General features: G+C 36.1%; 1 protein-coding gene across 20 annotated transcripts in view; it reads left to right on the forward strand.

Annotated features, from left to right (window-relative positions):
* The window catches only part of MIPOL1 (mirror-image polydactyly 1), a 192850-nt gene that overhangs the window by 66535 nt on the left and 101009 nt on the right, over positions 1–25306 (forward strand). For all 20 annotated transcript variants that reach the window (XM_083837762.1, XM_083837763.1, XM_083837773.1 and 17 more), the window contains 2 exons: positions 4565–4598; positions 4858–5028. In XM_083837762.1, the coding sequence (XP_083693888.1) occupies positions 4565–4598; positions 4858–5028 (205 nt within the window). The remainder of the gene's footprint in view (positions 1–4564; positions 4599–4857; positions 5029–25306) is intronic.

Genomic DNA, 25306 nt, shown 5'->3' on the forward strand with positions numbered 1-25306 from the left:
TAATACTTTCTAGAAATTTACATAATACCATGTTAACTCAACAGAAATAGGCAATCTCTTGTTAAAGAAAATGCACAAGTCAGGAGAAGATCAAGAACAGTTTCTTTTCTCTCTTTGGGATATACGTATCTTTGAAGCTATAGTTTGATTTTCTGTGTAATCCTTCTTCATCCAAGTTGTGATCATCTTCGCTACCATCCAATACCTCCCACAGTCTAGAGTGGCTGAGAAATTTCCCCTATTTTTCTGTCGAGAAATTAAAAAAAAATAAATAGGAAAATGAGTAGCTACAAACAAGTTAGTACCACTTCTCATGGAATATATGAATAAGTTCGTGGAACTTAATGTACATGACCTTATCCACATGTACCCTTTGAATATTTGTCTGTGTAGGCTAAAATGGCGTACAGCCTTAAAATTGAAGAGGGTTAGAGGTCAAGGTGGAGGGGAATCAGGCCTTCAGAAATTGTTACTGATGTCTGATCCTTTAAATTGCATGCTTTCTTGCCGTTTTTCTGCTTCCCCTGTGGAATCTATTTTGGTGATTCTCCATTTCAAATTTTTACTCTCCTTTTTTGCATTATACTCATGTCTTGTCTTTCCTCTGTTGCTCAGCTGCTTTTTCTCCTCAGCTTCCTTGTCTTTTTTTTTTTTAATTATTATTATTTCTTCTTTATGGCCTTTGTAACTCATCTTTTACTTCCACTTCAGTCCTTTGTCATTTCTTCTATGAATCCAGTAAGATTGCTATTATTTTAATTGTGTTTTTCAGCTAGTTGAAAATGTGAAAGCAAAAGAAATATAAGAGAGAAGGGCAAACAAGATAGGAGGACTGATGGAGGCAACAAAATGGGGACAAAACCAATCTAATTCAGAAGAATTGTGCTTGCCAAGTTGCTTGCATATGATAGGACTAGAGTTTCAGTATTTTGCAGGATCTCCCATTCTGCTTTCCTGGGACTGACTGCAGCACTGGCAGCTCATTGGGAACAACCATAACCCAAGTCTTTCACATCCTGGGTACCTTGTGACCTGTCACTGAGAGCATCCTGAAAATAACCAAATTCCTTAGGGAGATCCCAAATAGGCTTCTGAATCCCTTAGGGCACAAAGATGTTGCTGAAAAATATTACATGCTTTTATTTTTATTAGTAGCTTTTTAGTGTAGCTTTTAGAGAAGAAAAATCTTAATTGACAGAAGCCACAAAGCAGAGATCCCAAGTGCTGTATTTGTTCCCAGATTAAAGTATGTTAATCATCTGTGCTGCAAGCACTTAATGGTAACGAATTATTGGGCATTAATTGCTTAATATGTAATTACCTGAAGGGGATAGAAAGTCATTCTTTATGTCCAATAGAAGTCATGTTCCCTGCATCAGCTGTCTTAATATTTGCCTCTTTTCTGACCTTGCTACTGATTAAGCCAAACTGATTTGATAGGGATGTCTTCAACCATATCAGACAGTGTAAGATACTTAAAGTTGCCTTGCTCTGTTCCACTAATTTATTCAGTACTACCTCAGTCCATGGTGGCTGCAGCCATTTCTACAACCTGACCACTGTCAAGCTGACCATAGCTCTTCCTTCTTCCATATCAGTCATCTCTGTGACAGGACCTTCTTGATAACACTGTGTTTCTTCCAAAAAGAGTGTTGCTATAATACAGAGAAACATTGCTTGTGATTACTAGTTTGGGGGTTTTGCATTCTTTTTCTTTGAACAAAGTTCTTTGTTATTTTTGAAATCTTTGGGGATTACAGAATCAAGAAGACAGAATTGCCTCCACCAAGCTCAGCTGCTTTTCTTCTGGTTTACATGTGCTAAGCTTAGAGGATGCTAATTAATGCAGCTGTACACCTTGCAAGCAGGAAATTGCTGAGTGGAGCCAAGATTCCTGCTGGACCACTAGCCTGGCCCTAGCACTCAGGCTTTTCAGAACATTAAGCGTCTTTACTAACTGTGGTAACACTTCACCTGAGGTGACAAGACATACTTTTCTACTCCTGCATGGATGTCTGGCATGTTGCAATGGGAGGAGCAAGCCAGGATTGTGCTAAGAAGAATCAAATTGAGGTGCTTAGGGCTCAGCTGCCCTCTGCAGTATTCACAAGAATAGAGTGATTCCAAAACCTCACCCCTAATTTATCAGTAAAGGTTATCTCACTATTTATCTTAACTAAGCCTCATTTTTACACACTGCCTTCTCAGAATCAGAGCCAACCCCACAAGGAAATTACTTTTCTTAGCCTCCTTATTCTAAATAGTTTAATACTGTGGCTGAATGGAAATTGGGGGGAGCAAGTTCACCTTGACTCTCCACTAATCCTTTGGAAGGAGCAGTGATGATGGGATGAGCCATGAGGGACTTGGTTTATTTTGTTTAATTTTGGGATTTCTTCTAGAATCTTGGATCTTTTCCAACTACTACCCTTCATATATTCTTCCTGATGCTGGTTGTTCAAAATGTCAAGCTTTCTGTCATAGAGGTGGAGCACATAGAGTATTTTTTTTTTGCAAAGTTTGTAGACTACTTGTGCCACAAGCATCGAGTTTTAGATCACAAGTCACTCCCTCCATCTGCTTTGGACTTGTTCCAATCAGAGATTTCTACAAGAGGGCAATACTGAACAGACTGCCAACCTTTATCAAACGCTTTAATGCTTTCTTTAAATTAGCTGCTAGAGCAATTCTATTGTCATTATTTAACTGTAGCAACTGAAATTCTTTCCGTTTTGTTAGCTCTAGGGGATATGTTAGTGTAATGTGTGCAGAAATGGGGGGGAAGGAACCCTTGGTTACTGCTGTTTAAAGTTGTGAGAGGTCTAAGGGCAAATCATGAGAGGCACCAAGGCAAATACTCAGCTTTGGTTGCTGCTATTTAAAAAATACTGTCACCTTAGGAGGACAGATCCCTTGTGACAGCAGTATGCTGAAAAGCTACACTTATGGTAGAAGTTCATGTTCTTTTTCCCACCCCCATTTCCTGTTTAAGGTGTCCTGCTTACCCAGCCTGATGGTCGGCTGGGTGATTTGTTGACCCATACTTTTAGCAGGGTAGAAGTCCTCTGGAGATGCCAGATCAGTCCTGCCAATTTACTTTGGCAAACACTGTTCCTTTCATTGTGAATACAAACTAGCTGAAGATCCATTTTTAAGTCCCTCATGAAGTGGAACTTGGAGCAATGTGAAAACCTAAAGTAGGAACTCTACAAGGGGACAACTCAAGGAGCCAGTTCTGAGGATTTAGACTTACATCTTTGTTATTTTATGCTTTACATTACTTTACAAATACAACTGTAATGCTGCAAAGTTAGCTTTTCGTGTTTTTTTGTTTGTTTTGTTTGGTTGCTGACTGTATGTGTTGGAGTAATTGTTTGTAAACTCCTTATAATATATCAGCTATTGTACAACAGTAGTACATTCTGAATTGTTTCTTTTTGATTTAAATAATTAATTTCTGTATGGTCGATTTACTTTGTTTACTGTTATCTACTAAAACTAATGCTCTAAGGTAAAAGGTGATGGTGTGCTGTCAAGTGCTCTGTGATGTTTGCTAGCTAAAATCTTGGCCTTATAGCAGCACCTGTCACAGCACTACTGAAGAAGTGTGCGTTGCTGTTTAGCAGATGTTTAGTGGCTCATATCTGTCTTTTTAAATAGTGAACACTAGTAACAAACCTATTTTTAATAAAAGTCACCACTAAGTAAGTAGCAATGGAGTGGTAATGTAATTGTAATATACTTGTTTTTCCAGAAATGAGGTCTCGTCCATTATAAAATACACATAAATGTTGTAAATGATATGCTGTGCATATAACTAAGCTTAAGTAAAGTAAAATGCATAGCATCTCATTTATTAGGTCATCGTGCTTTCACTCACTGCTTTTGCACAGTCAATGTTCAAATGTGTATAACTAAATTCCTTGTATCATCTTTATATTTGACAGGTCAATATATGTTATGTTAAATAAAAAGGGGAGAATGTGCAGGAGCAGGTTGTTCTGTACTTAAATAAGGGTCTTGCAGAGAATTGGCTTAACTTACTATTTTATGCAAGATGTAAAAACAAAACATTTTTAAGGAAATTTCAACTAGTTTTTTTTGCTCCTTTTGGAAGAGAGAGGTGGAAAAAGAATTACTTAAAAATGAGAAAACCACAATCTTTGCAAAAGTCCTGTCCTGTTTCATTTGGGGTGCAGTAAAAACAACAAAAATACGACATCAGGTAAAAGTTGTAAGTCCAGAAATAAATAAAATAAGAGCATCAGTCATTTCTATCACTGGGGAACTTTCTTCATCTAAGCACATATGAACAATTGATCCTTGTAGTCATATATAGCAGTAAACATTAATAACTTAACAGTCTGAAGTCAGTGCTGAAGATATGGAGCATTATTGAAAGATGGAGTCGAGCAGGTGGCACTTTAATATGTTCAGTGTCATGGTTGACTCTAAAGACTAGTAGAATGAAATTACTTGAGGTTCTAAAGATTTAAAAAGCGAACTCATTTTGCTGCACTAAGGAAATGCTACTGATCAGGCTTTCTGTGTCCCTTTTTTCTAGGCTAGAAAATATTAACCCTGAAGAAAATGACATGGTAAGCCATTCTCTGAGGAGATTTCTTGATGTCAGTCTTATATCTTAGAGGCTTAAGTTCAATTGAGTGGGTTTCAAGAACTAAGATGTGGGAAAAAGAAGAATTGACACACTAATAATGTACATCTTTGCTGCAATATGAAAATTCAATAACTTCACTCAGTCAATTTACAATTCACATGTGCCTATTAATTAAAACCCTATATTAAATAAAATATATTAAAACTTCATGTCTGACTAACATATAATGCTGTTGGTAGACATTACAGGAATTATTGAACAGAATAAACAATGCAGACACAGGGATAGATATACTGAAGAACGGAGCTATAATTCTGAATCGAATACACAGGACCAAAGAACGTAAAAAGAAAATAATAGCTGAGGAAATGACTGCAGTAATAGAACAACGGGATGCTGCTTTGTCTCAGGTAAGTCTCTACAAGTGTGTAAACACTCAATACCAAATTTCCTTCTTTTTTTATTTTTTAACTTTTTTGGGGAATAAAATTATTGCTAACTTCCATTTGCTGAAAATCTCAAAAATTGCCCTTGAGGTAAATGGATGATTAACGAGCAACTGTTTCTTCAAGGTAGTAGTGCCCATTGAAATGATGTCAATCCATTTCAGAGGAAAGGTTGTGTATTGTTTGCACCTGATCACTAGCTGACCCTTAAAAAAAAAAAAAAAAAGTTTTCAATATTATTGTCCAATCCATAAAGCTATTAAGGGCTTTGTTTTGCAGTATGCTGTAGTGGTATAAAGCACTGGGTGACTGGGACTCAAGGATTTGTAAAGGGTTATAAGTGGCAGAAATATACCTTAAAGGAAGATAAAAGTGCCACATGTAACAAAGCAAGCAATTCCTCCCTTTGTTTCTTTACATTCAGAAGCTGAAAATCAGCATGCCGTCTGTGACTCTCCATGTCTTACACTTCTGCTACATATCTTAAGAGAATATGATGTCCTTTTTCTGCCCAGATCAGCCATTCCCTACACTTCCCTACTTTCACAGAAAAATATTGTCTTCATTATCTTCACTTTGGAGTCTACTTGTTTTTCCTGTCTCATGGTAGAGTTGTTATGGTAGGTTTTTTCTTTTCTGGATTTTTAAACTATATTTAGCTCAATAGGAATAGTTTGTAGGAGAAGCAGACTAAGTAGGAGGTTATACCTCCTGGGAAAACACAGTATTTTGGAAGTCCTTATGCATCTATCCTAGCCAAAAAAAAAATTTAAAAAATCTAGTTCTTATTTCAATATTGAAAATTTAGATATTCACTGAATATGAGTAACCTAAGTTGGCCTACATCTAAATAATTTCTATTATATTTTAGATCAGGCTTGTGGTCTTGACTGGTACTGATAATGTTGATTGAATTTAATTTGTGAAGTCTCCTGGTAAAAGATTCCCTTCTACGCGCCCTGTAATTTTCACTTTTTTTTTTCAGTCATCATTGTTTTTGCATTCTATCCTACTGTAACCTCAAAAACCTCATCTGCTTGGTGCTTAAAATATTTTGTGTCTATATCCAATATGCACTGCAAAGGATGTTAATGTTGGAACTCTACTTTTTCATTGTGCTTTCGTTTGCTTTTATAGTAATGATGAGCAGCATAGCTACTGGGGCACATCCAACCGTCCTGCCAAAAGTTTTTGCTCTTTGTTTTTTAGTTATGATTGGATTTCTTCTATGCACAGGGCATTTGAAAAGTGGGCAGCTCATTAGAGAAAAGCTTTCAGCAGAAGAGAAGGATCTTCCTTCTGATAGTTTTATTTTTGTTCTGTCATGTTTTGCTTATTTGTTGAAGTGGACTTTCAGGCATACTTGCACCATAAATATTTCATGAAGGATGTCAGAAGAATGTCCTTGTATGGCGTTATAATATACATTTTAATTGAGCTGATTTTTATGCTGCCTGTTCAAGGAGTAATCCACAGATGTTTATAGGAGTCTTTTTTTCTAAGTAATCAGCTTGGAAATTATTAAAGATAATTATTTTATAAAATAGTGAGTCAGGTACCACAGCTAGCAAAGCCATCTTTAGGTCTAACAGTGAAAAGCACAGGTAATGTTAAACAGGTAGTGCAGCTGAAAAAATAAATGAATGAAATAATACCACTCCCCCAACTCAAATTTAAGTATTTGATATTTAGCTTTACTACTATAATTTATTATTTATTGCAATTATAATATTTTTCTAATTATTATTAATAAAAGTCTGTTGCTCATGTGTTGTGTTTCCACATCAGTGATCCTTTTATAGCTGTAACTATTGAATCTGGAAAATAGGTCCTTGGAATTGAAGCTACCATATCAACCTGTGTTTCTTACTTGATGATTCCTTGGGAATTCGTACCGTACTTGAATTATTAGTAGTCTTTTGTTAACATTGCAATACCAGTAGTTATTACAGTGCTAACAGCAAGAACAATAGGAGAGGGATTCCTACATTAGACCACAAAGGGACTAGATATAATTCAGGGGATGTATATGCTTAGCATAGCAAATGCAAATTATTAGAAGTTAGATCTGAGGTCACCTCAGGCATTCATAACATCTGCAAGTTAAAATCTTTTTCGGTGGAGGCGACATCAAATTTGGGGGGGGGGGGGGGGTCGGGTACAGGGGGGACTGATGAGAACAGACTGAGGCAAAGCAGAAATAAACTATTAGCATGCTGTGCCTACCTTCTGGAAGAAAGCACTTCTAAAATTCGGAGGTCAGTGGGCAATGGAAGAAGCTAAATACTTTATGACATGTTGTATGAGGACTGTGTTGTGCTGTTCCTGATTGCTGTTGTGCATTGCTGGAGACAACAATGTCTTTTGAGTGATCACCATAACCAGTTCCATGTGAGAGAGGACTGCCAATCTGATAATAAATGATGGGACAGAAGTTTAATGAAACTGGATCTATTATCCTTCTTAACATTTTTTTTCACAGTAGACTGGCAGTTGACAATTAAACACCATGAATATAAGTAACATCTAGCTGTTGGAGTTTTACTTGTAGGATTTCTGATTTTTCTCAGTAAGAAAGAATAACAGAAAAACTGTCCAACTCAAACACATTGCTTTGTTTTCAAGTAAGGAACATGTTACATTGCTAGAGAATGGGCATTCTATAAACTGCATTTCTTATGACCAAATAAATATAGGCTGCTCTCAACTCATATTTTGGTAGTTTTGCAAAAACTGGTAGTTTTGCAATGTCTTTTCTGGTAGTCATACTATGAAGCTGCATTTTACTGAACTGCCATTGCATGCATACAATGGTTAGCTAGTTCTTCTGTTTGAATTTCACTTGAATATATATTTTTTTGTTCTTCAAAAAAATAAAAAGCACTGCTCATGTCTTAGAAGGTGTATGAAAACACTTTCTGAGCCTTAAAACCCCAGTAACTGTGCATCTTTTTTGAGACTTCAAATGTGACTGTTGCTTCTTATTAGGAAGCAGATAGAGGCACTGCTATCACTGTATTGAGCTGCACATGTGTATGTAATCTTAGATCATTCACTAGATTGCTGAGCAAATATGCAAACTACTTTTTGTGTGTGTGAAAACAAATAAAATGGTATAAACTCAAATATTTGATACTACTTTTAGTATGTATTTTCAAGTGAATAAAAAACAAACAACTAAAGCGTGGCTAAACATTGACATCCATCTTCTCCTGTACCTACCCCCTTAAAAAAACACACTCAACTGTTTGGTTGTATTTGCTAAGATACGTTTGTTAGTGAAGAGATACTGTGTTGTACTGGGAAGTTTGTGTCTGTTTTATGACTGGATCTCTGAAAAGAAAATGGAGAAAGATACTGACTATCATGAGAAATAAAACATAAGTTTCTTGTCTTTATTGTTTGGATTTGTTTAAAGCCATTCAAGGAAAAAACTTACCTGTCCAGTTGGATGTACTACAGTTCTGCCTTTCTTCAAAAGTCTTTCTTGCTTGAGTAATCTGATTAGTGACAGATATTTAGTAAAGCTTATATATGGCCATAGTCACATTGTGTGATCTTTATAAAATACTTCAAGGAAAGTGGTTTCCAGCAGGAGGCAATACAGTGCAATAGCTCACACTAGCAACCACTTATTAACCATATCACACCTTATGGACAGGCATGTTAATATGATTACAAGGTTTGCAGCTGGAGCTTGGGACTTGAGTGAGTCATTACAATTACTTTTCTTACGGTTTAGAGAAGGGGACCTTTAAATTGGTACCACTTGAAGGAAGTGATTTTAAAGAAGCTAAATAAGAGATGAGATGGCTTATAGTTCAGGGGATTGTGTGTGTGTTATATTTTCAGTCCTAATTTTCTTTCTGTAGGTAATTTTTAATTGCGAAGTCAGTTCTATACAGAGTTTTAAATATTAAAGGTGTAGAGTTTTCAGTTTAACAAAAACAAACAAACAAAACCAAGGTTTCACGGCTGGCAAAGTATCATCTGTAATACCCTGATCTTGAAGCAGTAACGTAACTGGCAAGCAGACCTGGTTTTACAGCTTTGAATAGTTTGATCACATCCTGCTGTGCAGGAACATGCTTATGACTGTTCATGTAAAAAATTGGCATGCACCCAGTTGCTCATCTGAAGCAAGTTTAAGTACCTTTCTCCATTTTGAGGCACTGTTTGGCAATGAGCAGGAGTTTTTCGTCATTGAAAACAAAGATGAGAAGCATTATGCTTGACTGCCCATCATTATCAGTTTCGACTTATGACTAATAACTGATAAATGTCTGTAGTTACAAGCCATTTTTTTTTGCTTTTTTGTAATGTTCTGCTCAAACAATTTCCCTACTTCTGCACAAAATAAGGTGTACAACTCTGTTATCTGCAATTCACAGAGCATTAAGGCATTCTCAGCACACATGAGCAAACAGGTCTTATTGAAGTAATTAATGCAAGTAAGTGTAAAAACAACAGAAGCATACATGAATGAAAAAAATGACTTACGTATCTTGGACCCTTAATCGGGGAATCCCTAGGTGTTACAATGCTGCATGACTCTTAACTTACTACAGAAATAATTCCTTTGCAACCCAAACCAGAGTTTGGGATATTATTTTTAGTAATTTGAATTAGCAGTTCAGTTTTACGTTCTGTTTTGGTATCCTTTGATGCTTCCCTTACTACATTTCCCCTTTTGCCTGCGTATTTAGAAAACAGAAGAAAAGAAAAGGTAGAATGCTGTATTCACAGTTGTTTGTGAACCAGACATCTGTTGTAGGGTATGGATGATTTTTGGTTACAGGCTAATTTCAGGAGGAAAAGGAAGGTAAAGGAGCCTTTTATTGTAATTTGAGGATCCACGGACCATTATCCTGGTTCACGCTTATGGCTGGTGTGCTTTGGGCAGGCAACAGCAAGTGTTTGTTGCCCTCATTTGCAGTACTTTTCATTTGCAATGAGAGGTAGCAGGTGAGTGAGTGGGTGAGGGGAAATTACTTGCCAGCAGGATGGTTGAGCAGAGAGAGGTCAGGTGAGCTGTCTGCGATGTGCCCCTTTTGGTGCGTAATTTTAGTCCATATCATGAGAGAAAGTAATAGGAATATAGAATAAATCATGGAATAGATTTTGAAAATATATATAACTTGATATTCAACATTAAAAGCTGCACTATGACAGCAGGGGGGAGAGGGGGAAGAAAAGTAACAGGAATTGAGGAAATGATTAACAATTTATTGATATTCACATCAGTGAACCTCAACAGACTTTTCTCCTTTGGAGGTAAGGATAAATAAGAGGGATTCTGAAAAGGAAAATCACAAAAAGCCAAGTTATATGAGCAATTGTTGTGATTAGTATTATTAGTCTTCCATTTGGTTGTGTTGCATTGGAACAGTGCTTTAGAGTGCATTTATTTAGGTGTACCTAAATAAAGATAATCCTTTCAAAGTTTAACTAGATCCATGTTTCAGAAAGTCCTGAAATGGTCACTGAAATGGTCAAATCCATGTTTTCCTTTGCTGTTTCTTAGAATAATCTAAGTAAGTTTCATTGGCTACAGAGTTTACAACGTTCCAAAGGAGCCAATGACCTCTATAGCTGGGAGGCATGGAGCACTGAAGTATCATGTAAAACTATTGGGAATGATGTTGAAGAATATCAAGAATCTTTTGTGTCTTACAAAAGGGCAGATTCTTCCCTACCTAGCAGCTTTAGTGTCCTAAAAATAAACCAAGCTGGAAAAATGATAATAGTTACTTTCTGAGACAATTAGGTATGCACTGTCTCTTTACCTCAGATATATTTGTGCTACCTGGAGCATGAGCATTTTCCAGGGGAACGCTCAGTTAAATATTTGGCTACATTCAGAAGACGTATGGAGTATTCTTTTTCTTCTGAAGTAAGAATTTCAGTCCACGAAAGCCCAATAGAGAGGAAACTGGCCAAACAAAATCCTCTTGAAGTCTTGCGTTGGGAATTCTGATTTGCGTAGAATGTTCCCCGAAAGAATAATGCCTATTTAAGTTTTCATCATGGTTCTCTGTTATGTTGTTTAATCCTTGTATATAACACACAGTTCTCAAAGCAATAAGAAAGCTAGTGAGAGCTGAGATGTTCAGGGAGAATGATAGGAGATTAGATAGAGAATAGTCGAAGACATTTGTGTGTGTGATGTTTGTTGGTCTTCTGACGTAGTAGAGCTTGCAATTTCTTCAAAGTCAGGTGTTAGTAGCGAATGAAACTCCCTTTGACTTCACTGGAGCCAGCATTTCATTAGTAAAAGTGTCTTCCAGCCTGACTTCAGCAAAGCTTTGGTTGCATGAGGTGGTGTAGTTTCTGAGTTAATGATGCTCACAGCTGGAAGTGCAGGTCATATGGTAGGGCATTAGTGGGAGAGTGTGGAGGATCTGGAGGAAATTAATCTAAGGAGCTCTTATACCTAACTTTTGTATTTAGTCTGTGAATGCTAAGTATGAGTAAATATGTAAATGTTAATGCAGTGTTTCCTTGAAGAGAGGGATTACAGTTTGTCTTTTTGAACTTATGAAGCAAATTTTAATTGCTACTACATTTCCTCTTTTTACTGCCATAAGGTTTTGGCTGAATGATGCCCTGAGACACATGATTGTTTGCATTGTTAAATCACCTGTTGTTCCTCTGCAAACAGTGTGTTGTGCAGAATTCACAAAATACATGTCTGCATGATATTTGAGGGCATGATCAAGTCTTGTGTCTTTAATTGTAAACTTTAATGAATTTCCAGTAGAACGTTCATCTTCTCTTCAGTACCTAGAAACTCCTCACCCCTTTGAAAATGACAGTAAATTTCCATGCAAGCTTGTTTGATTAATTGCCGTTTGACACTTCTATCACAGTGCTAAGCTCTAGGTTCACACAGCTTAGACTTCCAAGCCAATTTCTAGAATTAATTTAAATATTTAATGTCAAAACTCTGGGATGAAAGAGCAGAAAATGTTTTGTATGCTTATTGATCGCCTGTTTCAATAGCAACAACCCACAGATGAAATTTTCAATGTGATACAAGCAGAATTCAAACAGTATTCCCTCTGAAGAGGAGACCGAATGATTGTGCATGCAATAAATTCTGTAAGTACCAGAACTGTTTAGAGGTACTTAAAGGAAGTTTTCCGTGGGACTTAACGCCTTACAGTTTCAAATTAGGTGCTGAGTCTTAAGTTCGCTTTTGGTTTGCTTACCTGTTGGTTAAAACATCTCTGATTTTCTTAGAAATTAAAAATATCCATCTGTATGTTTCTATTTGAAAAGCTGGTTTTGTTAGGCAACTTCCTGAGAAATATTTCTGCAAAAGTACCTGTTATTTCGGGTACCCAGATGAGTTTGCATAAAAATTCTCTCTCTGACAGGAGAGATTTTGTGCTTGATATTTATATTTAATGTGAAGTCTGGAAAGGATGATATGTCTGACCTCTGCATTTCCCTTCTTGCTACTACCCTCTTACCATTTACCAAATGCTTAGAATTGCAACTTTGCTGTTGGTTATGTTTCTGTGAGCAAGTAGTAGGAACAAGTAAGAACGGATATGGAGTAGGAAACAATTAGTTCCCAGCATCTGAGATCCACGTGAACACAATTCTCTGTGTGTGTGTGTGTGTGTGTGTGTGTTGGGAGGTGTTAATGGGTTGAATTGGATTGGTTTTGGTTTTGGTGGGATGAGGAGTTGGTTCATTTTGTTTTTAGTTTGGACTGACTGTAGCCTAGATCTGTGAACTAAGTAAATACCCATTTGTTTCAGAGTGCACCAGGTGCATTCCTGGAGTGCATCTTTAAGTTTGTTTTAATCAAAAAAGGAATCCAGTTTGTGCTGTGGAGAGGGCACTCCTTGGTGCAAACCAAACGGTATTAAATAGAGACATGTGAGAGAAATTCTAGATTGCACTCTCGGTGCAAAGCAGTATGCAGATTATATTTTTTCAGTGAAGATCTTCGAGAATCATTGAGAACTCTAGGCAAAAGTTCAAGGGTACATTGTAAGTATAGAAAAGAAAAACAAATCCTTCTTATTCAAGAAAATAATTTTAACATTAGTTACATTAATGCTCCAATAGACTCTTAAATAAAATTAAGAATAGAAGTGCAAGAGGTGACTTCAAGAAGGAGAATTAGATTTTTTAAAAATACCTAAAAAGAAGTAAAAGGTATCAATGTTTTTGGAGGAAGTTTTCCAATATGCTCTTATTCAGCCTTTTTACTTTGAAAATTATTAATTACTTTGTATGCAGACTTTTCTGATGAAGATTTTGGATCTGTCCACAAGACATATATCAATTTTGTTCCTTCAGCGAGAGCCAGGTTTCTGAACTAGTATCACAAATCACTAGATCACAAATAAATTGACGTGAAGAATATAAAGTTTGGATTTAAATGGGCAATAAAGATATCTTCCAAGGATACAGTTCTGATCATGGCACTACCATAACATCAGTAGTTGACTGAGAATTTTGTGGGACGTGGAGCTAAGGCAAATGAATAGAGCTACTCTTTGTTGACTTCATTTATTTTTTATCCCAGAGTCTCTAAAATGAAATATTCACCTATATTCTAGCATTGGAACACCCTCCTCAGTCATCCTCATTATTCAGGATGTGTGTTAAGCTATAAAGAGTGGTGGTGAGTAAGGAAATTTATGTCTGGCAGTAACAGAGGATGTAAGGAAAAGTGATTGTAGTAGTGCTAAGGTCATTACTTATTTACAGCAGAATGGTACGTTGTGAAAGAAGTGTAAGACTTCATAAGCATTATTGTAATTTTGATTTCTTTCTAGATTTTAATTTGTTTTTAAATGAGCAGGTAACCAAAATACCATAACTGCAATTTCCCCTCTTCCTTTGATCTGTACATCGTGACCTTTTATTTGGTTGTGAAGCCATTAGTCAGTTTCTGGAAGTCCTTAGACTTGATGAAGTCAATTTATGTATTCTGGTCTACAGTGTTTAGTGGCCCTCGCCAAAAAAAAAAGGGGGGGGGGTGCAAGAAAATCCATGAATATTCTCTTTGTGAAAGAAAGATTTCACAGTAGCACTGTTTAATTTATCTATGTCTCATGTACCAAGTATGCCTTGATTTGTTTGTTGTATGGCTTTACTGTTTCGTGCTTCAGATGGTGAGTATCTAGGATTTGCCCTCTTTTTGATGTTCTGTTTATTCACTGTTAATTATTTTTCAAGCTGAGTTGCTTGAGAAGAAGAAAAATTTAGCTTCTGTTACCCTCTGTTGTAAATGAAGGGCATGCATTGCATGTGGAGGGCTTGTAATTTTAAGATAATGTTGTCAGGGAACTTGTTAATGCTTTCTGGTGTTATTTTATTGCCATTCCTTTCAGTAGTGTTTTTGGTGTATTTATTATTGAGTATGCTGTGGGTATACACAAAGTTTAAAAAAAAACAACACTCATTCCAGTTTATAGTTTACTTTTATGTTGAAAATACTTTTGTAAATGACACAATTCAAATATGTAGAAATGCTTATTTAAAGGCCCTCACAAAAACTGAGATTGTGTAAAGTATCAACATCTTGGCTATACCAAAAAGGAAAAAAAAATGTGGATAAAGAACAGTATTAAACCATAAAAATAGAGCAACTTTTTGCAATTCTGGAGGTATCAGAAATACAAAATATGTGTTCCCAGTAAGTTGCTAGATACAGAATATTGTATTGGTATAATGTACTGATACAGGATAATGTAGAATGCAGAAGCAGTAATGCTTCTGAATACTATTGATACTTCTTTGTGTTATTGATAACATAAAATTGATGCTGCCTTTTGTGAGAGAGTTTTAACATTAGTTCCAGCTAATGAATTAGCTGTTATAAACATATAAATCTAAGTATAGTAAATAAAAAAAGTTCTGCTGTGGCATAGAGCTCTGTATCAGAGGAATCGTTATGGCCACTTTGCTCCCAGAAGTTGCATTAGATGAGTTGTCACCAACAGTTAGGATTTTCTTCCAGGTCATGTTCTAATCATGATGAGTAATCTTATACCTCAGACAGAGATTGTATTAATAGCTCTCAGCGATGTTAGGAAATAATAGCTTTCACTCTTTTTGTCTGAAAGAACTTTGTTCGTTGTGTTCAGGACAGACATGAACATCACCTATCTGTGAGTTTACTTCTTTTGTAGCTTTGAGAAATGTGTTTTTTATCAGTCTGCAAGGATTTTTTCAGCCTCATTGTTTGAGGTCCCATTCATAATCAAAATATTAAGACTTTAACTGAATCTGCAAAGCTAGTCTTGAAAATCTCACTGTGAAAATGAAAGCATCCAGTACAAACCTCCCAGAAGAAACAGCAAAATCCTTGTTAATCCCTTGTACTAAAATCATCAGCCTACTTTCTACTGTAGGGCTAGCCAGCAGCTGTGCATCTTGTTACATGTTCTCTTTATGTCATGTGTGTTGTCTTCTATGGTATCCAGACACTTCTCAGCAGTAGTCATGCGTTCACACATTTTGTTTATTTTGGCAGGCAGTTCCATCACTTTGCTTTCAGAATTTGTCATAACATTCTTCTATCGTTGTGTTTTTCTTAAAAGTTCTCTGCTTAGGGTGTCCTATCCTCTACACATGAGGGATGGAATTGCCAGGAAGCTTTGAGTTGGATGAGGGTAGTGTTGGTAATTGCACATGTCAAATGCAGCTGATTTTAGGTTTAAGCATTCCTGCTTTTCTGTGACTTATCTGAAGGCTTTTATGTGGCTGTTAATTCAAAGCTGCATAATCAAGGTATAGAATGCTCTTGAGAAGAGTGACATCAATCCCTGCAAAACAATTCAGTGAAGCTAAAAATAATTTCTGTTACAGTGTTCAAATTTTTAGATGCCACCACTACTTAATATTTGAAAAGTCTTATTCACGTACCAAAATCATGCAGACATTTCTCAGTGTTATTGAAACTGAGCAATATAAAACAGAAATGTGTGGTTTTGTTTTAGTTTTGCAGAGCTCTTATTTACTTTCTTAAGCGTTTCTTTGTGGGGTATCATTGTCTTCTGTATCAGACATATGACGTGAGTCAATTTAAGCTTTTGCAAAGCTGGTTAAGCTCTTGATTTTTTGAGTATTTTTATTCCACTTTGCAATGCAGATAAGCAAATTTGAAAAGATGTCTGAAATATGAATTTTATAGATTTGCTATTACCTAGATTTCAGCATTGGTGAGAAACTGATTTCACAATGAAATATGAAGATTTATAATGTTACTTCATTTTGACACCTGTTTGCAGGCTGTTATAATGCTAATATTAATATTGCTTTCAGGTACTTGTGATCTTTACTGTTGAGGTTTCCTGAAACAGCTCATTGGTTCCTTGGAGAAAAGAGTAACTACTTCTGACTTTAAGTCATTTATTCAAAAACTATTTCTTGTCCCTGGCATATCTGCAGAGTTCTGTGCTGTCACCTACCTAGTTAGCTGTTTTAGTTTGTCATAATCTCTAGCTTAAAGCAGCTTTTATTGTACAGTAAAGAAATTTTGGGAGAACACATTACATGCAACAGAAAATCTGAAGAACTGCCACTTAAGCAACTGATGGCTCAATTAAGAGTACAGTATTTAGCAGGACAAACAGATACTGTGTACTGTGATGAAAACCTGCAGTCCCATGATTACAGTATCTGAATAAAGAGATTAAAAAAAACGTGGCTTCCATGCAGTGGTCCATGATACTATTTTCTGAAATAATGTGATGATATTTAAAAATGGACCAGGAGTATTCCTGTCCTTTTATGTTGTAAATGCCAACTTAAGGTTTAGACAATAGTCTTGTTTGCATATGGATTTTAACAAAATCCATTGAAGATTATTTGAAAACCACCTCATTAGAATGACAGATTGTTTACCAAATCTTGTTTTCTTGTCAACTAATAATGGTTATGTTCAATTAAACAAGGTTACACTTTCTAAAAACATGCCTCTGTCAGCAGTTGTATATGCTTTGCATATATCTGAGAATCGGATTTCGAATTTCTAGAACTAGGTGGAGGATCAGGCTGAACACCCATTTCTAAAATTTCTCTTTTCATATATCTTTGGTAGCTGACGTTGCTGAAAACTTAGGTGTATCAGTCAACACTGCCTGCCTCCACTCTACTATGTATATTTTTGAGTACTATCACTATGGGGATGCGGGAAAGGTTTTAAACAAAAGCAGTTATCAGCTATGTGTCAGATGTTTGACAAGCTGTCTCTTGGCCACGGACCATCTGGTTGTAATGGAACTGGCTATGCTGAGAAGCCAGCAAAACACGTGGCCACAGGACGCAATAGCTCAGTGTCATTTGGTCAAGTCAGCAAAGCAAAGGATTTAGGTGTAGTAATGCCACTTCTGACATGATCTTGTAAGCTTCTTAAACTTCCTATGTTAATTCTTCATCCCATAAAACAAGTCCTATTTATTAATTTCAGTAAAGTGATGGAAAAACTGATTAGTCAGTGTTCATCAGGTGTTACAACATCTCCGAGCACTCATATAATTAAACAAGAAGAATTATTGAGAAAATTTGCATAATAATGAGAGTATTTATGGGAATTGGATGAATCAAAAAGTAGATAAAAATGAGACAGTGCAGTGGAATAGACCTCACACACGCCAAGATGAGAATTGAGAATTGGAGTGTGTGAACATTCTGCAGTGCAAAAGAAAGGAGGAAAGATGCTGGATTCAAAGGAGGGAGAGACTAAAGAAAAATTGGAGGGGAATGACTTGTGTTTCCTTCTTCAATAACAAAGCAGGAGAAATAGAACAAAAAAATAAAATAGCTAGTAAAAAAAAGTTCATGGTTTTTCAAAATTCATGTTCCTTTCTTTTATTATATTTCCATTTTAGAAAGAATGTGTATAGGATCTACAAATCTGTAGGAGAATAATGTTATTTTTTGAGCCCATGTGATGAAGATGTGGCTGGCTACTGTGGAATTTCTCCCTATGTAACTGAAGACAGAAAATCAACAGTGTATTAGATTATCTGCATTTACTGAGTATTGTGACTGCAGTGGCCCATTTCATAACATTACAGCTCATTGTGCTAACAAATCACACAGAGGTTAGCACTGTCTTTCAAAACAGTGTGTGAACAAGTATGTGGGAGTTGTTGTGACTTGGAAAGTGCTGAGACCTTTAGTAAAGAAGATCAGTATGGTATTTCAATATTCAGCTGCTCTGACTGGCTTCGGTGGGACACTTCTTGTAGGGCTATTTAATACGCAATCAGGTTGTGTTTTGTTTTTTTTTTAATCACGTTTCACTGTGGGAATTAAAAAGGATAAAATAGCAAGAAAAATATTAAATATATATTAAATATATAAACTCCTACATGATTGTGCATCCACGTTTTAAAATTTTATTCGTATCTAACCAGTGTATCTTTCTGTTTAGTCAGTACCATTGTTTATCATAACACAGTTGCTTTACACTAGTTGACATGGCTGCCGGACAGTCCAAACTCTGATGAAGCCAGCCTTCCTGACCTTCAAGCCACATATCATGATCCTGCTTGGCCTCAGAACACTTAAGAAAAGCATCAGGAGCTGTGGAGGGGCTCAGTTTTGCCTAAACATGCATGTCTAATGACATTTCAGGCAGTGTTCTGGCTTCTAGGCCTCCAGTGGTTTTCCCATAGGCCTAGCTTCTTATGTCTGCCAGGCCTGTGCAGGTGCTTCTGATAACCTAAGGTTTCCCACATAATGTTAGCCACCAATTTTTAGGTAACTGAATCAAGCATGGGATGAAATAAGTTCTTATCAGGAACATTGATGCAGAGGGATACAGCGAACTGTGAAGGCAACCGAATTATGTGGCTTCAGCAACTCTACTGTTGTTTCCTCCTGTAGGTGATGAGTCAGTCACAACCCCTCTTCAGCAGAGCCAGGCTAGCTCAGTGGCACAGCCAGCACAGGAACCCTGCTTGAATGACTGGTGAATTACACAGAGCTGAAGAGCATCAGGTTTTCCTTTTTCATCTAGCACGTTTTCTATTATGAGTGTCATTGATTAGTAAAGCCTGAGTGCACTGAGCTCTTCAAGAAGTAGATCAAACTTGTCTTGATATTTGAAATGTCATTGCTGAAAGAACAATAGGAAATGTAAAAATATAATGAGAACGAAGCTGTGTGGAGGAGTATCATAGGGCTAGCCAGTGCTGTTGAATAGCTGCACATTACAATTAATATAAAATGAAGAGTAAAAACAGTTTGAATTTTCTGAATGTCTGTCTGGGCACTTACAGTTCCTTTAACTGTTCAAATGAAAATGACAGCTTGTTTTGCTGCATTTTCAGGTGTTCAGAAATAGAAAGGAAGAGGAATGGTAGGAGGAAACCAAGTCGTGTGTACAGAATGTTATCTGCCTTAATGCTTCAGGTTCCAACTGGCTCATAATGACAGAGAAGACCAAAATGTTTCATTTGTATTTTAATGCGTTTCTTTTGATGGCTTCTGATGGGACAAGACACCATTGCACTACTGCAGAAAGAGGTGTTTGCATATAAGTGTTTCTCTTACTAATGTAATATAATTTGTTTTAAGATGCATATGTTTCTGAGGCCTAAGCTCTACAAAAACACCTTTCTTTCTTGAAATCCTAGTAGTTCTAAGCTGCTGGGCATTGTATAAATAATCATTTAAACACATTTGTTGATGGTTTGCCAGAACTTTGAAGGAAAGTATTTTCTTTCAGAGGTTTGAAAGCCTTAATTCAAAATTATAATTTAATGGAAAAATTGTTCTAGTGATTATTATGTAGAAACTCCTTTATTTCTTTATTTCTCTTTAACTGATTATTTTAGAAGAAAAAGGATAAAATCTATTTGTATAAATATAAGTGCTTCCAAACATCTGCAGTTCAAAGTACATAATTCACAGTGACACCAAAGGTTGGCTTGTGTTTTGACTGGATCACTTTGGTATTATTTTTGTCTGCAAAGGAAAGAGTTGTGTAGCATCCAAGTGGCGCAAGATGTTTGTCTCTCCAGAAATCGTGATGAATTTGGGACAAGGGGCAGACTGTTCAAAAAAATAAAATACTTGGGGGAGAGGGAGAGAAGGGTTGTCAAACTGAGAACACTTGCATTTTGTTGGGCATCCTTGAGCTGGGAGCTACTTTAAAGTGTGGATCATTATACATGAAATAGGAAAAGGAGAACAGAATAATAAACTAAAAGTACAATCAGTTGAGCCCTGTATGTTCAGTTAATGTTATTTATTGTACTCATGGTACCACAGATGACAGCTTAAAATAACAGGTGAAAAAGTAGACAGGATTCTTCTTTCCTTTTTTTTTATGTGTTTGATATGTAGGTTAATTATTTGTACTTCATTTTTTCATAGCAGTGGATGTTCACTAACTAATCTCAAAATGTATCTGATATATCACTTCCAAAAGTATGCTGTGTAGTAGGATGTTGGTATCCCAGGAGCTCAGCTTTTACTGGTAGCTGTGCATTTTCCATCAAGATACTGTGTGTCATTTACTTTGTTGGAAAGCGTTTTGTTGAAAATACATGAAGGGAAAAATGCAATTTGGAAAACAGTTCATCTGTTATTTAAATGAACTCCTGCTTTACTATAATTTAGAGGACAGAAACCACTTTCCTAAGTGATTTAGTAGGAATTAGGTTGGTTTTATTTCTCACTACTTCACTAATTGAGATCCCTATTTAGGACAATCTTCATGCATAAATGTCCACAGAATGTAATGGATTACTCACAGCTTAAAGTGAAGACTTTTGTATGCACTAAAGTAATAATGCACCAGCTGACCCATGGTAGTTGACTTTACACTCAATTTTGATTTTTGTATTACTTGAATAAAGATGTTACCTTTAGTTCAATGAGAGAGTAAAACTATTTGTGGGAAGCTGTACTAGATCTATTATTAAACTACAGAAAGTACTTAAGACTGACTGGATTGGATCAGATCAGACCAAAGATCCACCCAGCTCGCCACCATGACCCCATTCTCAGACAACAATCCGGACTTCAGGAAGAGTACAAGAATAGAACAAGCTTATTGCAGTACTTCCATCTTATACTATCCCTTTTTTCAGCCATCTTATCAGTGGAGTCATGTGTGTTTATACCAGTGCTGATTCATAAGTTTATTGGCATTGCAGATTTTGACAAGGATGATAGATAATTTTTTATGAAGATATTTTTTATTATCTTTTGGTTTTCTAATCGAATTAATGTATACAAATGTAATTCAGAATTCAGGAAAGAATTCTGCAAAATTTGGCCTCATATTAGTCCGAGTAAATTTGTTTCATTAGACTTTGACCCTCAAATCTGCATTAACTGAAACTGTATTAACTTTTTTTTCCTAACATATAAATTACATAAGTTGATTCTTTTATTTTGCTAGCATATCGCTGTAACCTCAGAAGGGGCTAATTCTAATTCCTTTTAATGGAGACTAAGGAAAATATTGTATGTTATACAGTAATATTAAAAGCAAGCGTAGAAGTAACAGGATTAAATAGCCACCAAAACTGTATTTGTAGTAAGTTGGTAATATAGTTCTCTGTTATATTCAACTTATTCTGCACTTAACCAGCCATTTCATTGATTTCTCAGCCAATGGGTGGTACAGTACACTTTCTCTTAGTCAAATCTGCACTGAAACACAAAATGAGCAACCCACCCAATATAACTGAGATGAGAGCCAGGGTCACAAATGTAGCAAAACACTTAAGCCTATTTCAAAGCATGTGAACAGCCTGATTGACCTGAGTAACTCAGAGTTAAATATGCTTCTACATGAGGTCTGTAGGGATAGGTGTTATCTTCACATAAATAAACTGGCAAGTGACCAAATTGTTGTGGGACAGGGGGGTTCTCTGCTCAATGTTGACACTTTTCCCTATTCCATCTTTTTCGTATTAATGTTCTCTCTCCAATTGCTTGTGGATTTGTCTTTATTGTTGTATAATCTCTTTACTTTTTAATATTAGAACACATCACCGAAGAATCCCATTAAGTAATGACCAAAAATTACTCATCTATCTGTGTAGACATGGCAGGCACCGTAACACCATGTTAATATGTTGTAGATAAAAGTCAAAGAAGAAAATTCTGATAAGCTGACAGCATGTTTAAGATGATTTGTTTATACAAGTGCTAAAGTTGAGTTTGATATGTTAATGCAACCTCATTTTCTAGTAAAGGCCAAACACTATTAAGTGGTTATCTGCATTGATTTTTCTATCTTCCATCTTTGCTCCTTTTGTGTACCTGGAGCTAGGACCATCTTTTAACAGTCTCTTCCTGTGTGAGCCTCCAGGACTTTATTCTGTGGTATTCTGCTGGTCCAGGTCCACTTCTTGATCTCTCCATCAGCATCCCCATTAGTTGGTGCTCGTTTTTGCTGTTTGCCTGCATTTTTCCCCCATGGTGATCTCAGGTCTCCCACCAACACTGAAAGAAGTCAGCACCTGCTGAGGGTCAAACTGGTGCCTGTCTTGAACATCCAGGTTCTGCCAAATCATATCAGCTGATGTGTTTTGTTTTGTTTTGTTTTGTTTTTAAAAAAAGGGTTGTCTAATGGTTTAAATTAGAAGGTGGTGAGAACAGGTGTTCTTTCTGTCTATCCTTTCTTTTCTGAGTCTTTTTTTTTTTTTTGGTATGTCACATGCTTTGCTTTTCATTTAGTGTCTAGCTGCATGTGATATATCCTGTGCTGGGTATTGGGGTATTTGTCTGGAAAGACATGGTGCATTTAAAAGGGAGAAACTAGTTTGTACAGTGAAAATATGGTTAAAGAGAAGATTGAGTGCCTGTTGCTGGGAAGGGATGACATTCTAGTGAAATCTGTGCAGACGGGCACTGATGATTGCTCAAGGAACACCTGGAGTATAACAGGTTCACTGCCTGGTAAGTATCTTATCAGAATAAGGCTAGCTTAGGTGGGAGACTTTTAGAGGGAAAGTGTATATTCAGAGAGGGGAATAAACATTAGGATTTGAAAGAAGAGAGAGGACTTCTTTTTTTTCTTCTTTTCTTTTTCTTCCTTTTTTTTTTTCCCCATCAGGATTGCCTCTCTGGCTGCAGAGCTCTGAACACAGGTGTGTGTGATGAGGCTGATTCTTGGTGAGTTGTTTGTGTGAAAACTTCAAAAATCACATGCTGCCATTTCCAAGGCTTTAATATCCTTTTCTTGGCAAAGTCTTCAGTGTTTGGATCAAGGCATATTCTTGACATCAATCTAAGCTATTTTCATATTCCTTGCAGTACTTAAAGTATCTGAGATAGAGTAGCAGTTTTCTCAATTACTGTCTGGTCTTTCATAAGTGTGTGATTACACCTCAGATCACAATGTCTAGGCAACCTGTGTTGCACAAAATATTTTGTTTCTAACTTTAAGAGGATTCTATTTGAATGTTCTGCAAGTACAAATTTTTGCAGGTTTGGGATGACTGGTTAGATATTCTTATTTATAATATTTAAAATGAAACACTTCCTTTAGCTTTCAGCTTTCTTAAAAGGATACATCTGACATTTCCTTTTTGCTAGTACTGAATTGGACGATGGCTTCTCTTCACTGTGCTCCAAAAAGTATTTTTATGTATGTTTTTAGAAGGAAATCCACTTTCTTACTTGCAGCTGTTGGCATTTTAAAGCCCTGGAGTAAACCAATAAAAACACATGTTCTTCTAAAGAACATCTATTTTTATTGGACCTTACTAACAACCAATGACACAGAATTCAAAAAATGTTGGCTGAAATGAAGAGAAGGACTGCATTGTTTAAAATTCTATTTTTAAAACTTTTCTTTACAGCAAGATTACACAGAAATATCATATGCTCTTGTTCTTGTGAAAGAGCCCTTGTTTTTAGAATGCTATTTTTAATGGTTAAAAATTAGTTCAGGTATAAAAGTACTGTAAATTGTAAAACGTTAGTAAGTAGTAACACAATATTGCTGTTTAAGAGTATTATTTAATAGTTTCACTAGCAGGATGTTAAAGATTTTGCTTCCAAGACAGCTAGGAATAAATACATCTGGATTCATAATTCATTTGCGATATCTTCTGTAAATCCATTGTTTCCAACACTTATATGCAAAGGCCAAATGAGATCACCACTTCTTTCAATGGTACCCTCAAAATGGTTTCAGGCAGTATACAAATTGAGTATACCCATTTTTTTTCATATATCAACATTCTTATTCAGAATGAAGTTAAAGGTGAATTATGATATGCTACCAAGGTTGATGTAGTGTGCAAAGGCTGAGTTGATAGGGATGCACATCTGTTTTACGTTACTTCTGCTGCATCTTTATGCTGCTGCATGGTACGAGGATCCCCCTGTGCTGTTTATTTCACTGTTCTGACTTCACAGGAGTGAAATGGAGAGCAGGGTAAGATTGTGCCCATACTCTTAGTTGTTCTACCAGCCCTACACATCAAGATCTTTTTTCTGTCATGTCCTGTAGCTAGGCTTTGCTCTTAGCATATTTTAACTTTTTTTTTTTTTTTGTAAAAGAGAATAGTATGAATATAAATTCTTGTTATAAAGGTAGGTTGAGATTTTGGCATTCTATAAAATATTTTCTACAAGAAACCTGTGATACTGCCAAATTGGGAATTACAGAGCAGTGTTTTAAAAAAGAGCAATGGCAGAGCAGAAAGGTGAGTGGCCTGCTGATATTACATAGCAACAGGAGTGTCATGAATAATGTCTGAAGAAGTAGATTGATTTTATTTACTTAATGATGTTTAGATCCTGTATGCTAGAGAAAAAAAATCTAGAGGGGAAAAAAAAAGCATAATTTGGGTTTAGTTTTTAGTAATTTTCCTAGGACCTTGTTTTTCATGCCTGCAGAAACACAATTTTTATGCTGTTCATTGCAGAATTACAGCTGTGATTTATGCTTTTTTGTTAGATAGACATTAAGTACCTCGAATTTATAAAAATATTTGCAGTCAAATGTATCTTAACATTTTTATCTGGATTTCCTTATTTTGTAAGTGTCTTTTTCTCATTTTATTGCTATAAAAATGAAGCTGCATTAAGGAACTTTATAACTCTCATTGAGAGAATGCACTACTCCAGGGGGATTTGTTACCTTTAAAATAATTTTTGTTTAGAGTTAACATCAGCTATGTTTCCTTGTCCCGAGTACAAAATTGTGTTGGAATATGTTGCATGCACTTGTTAGTAAGCTCTGTTCTGTGCTGTCCAGAGTCACCAAGGTAGCAAAAGAGACTGATATATT

The sequence above is a fragment of the Anser anser genome, assembly GCF_964211835.1.
Source record: "Anser anser genome assembly, chromosome: 5".
In the NCBI taxonomy this organism is placed as follows: Eukaryota; Metazoa; Chordata; class Aves; order Anseriformes; family Anatidae; genus Anser; species Anser anser.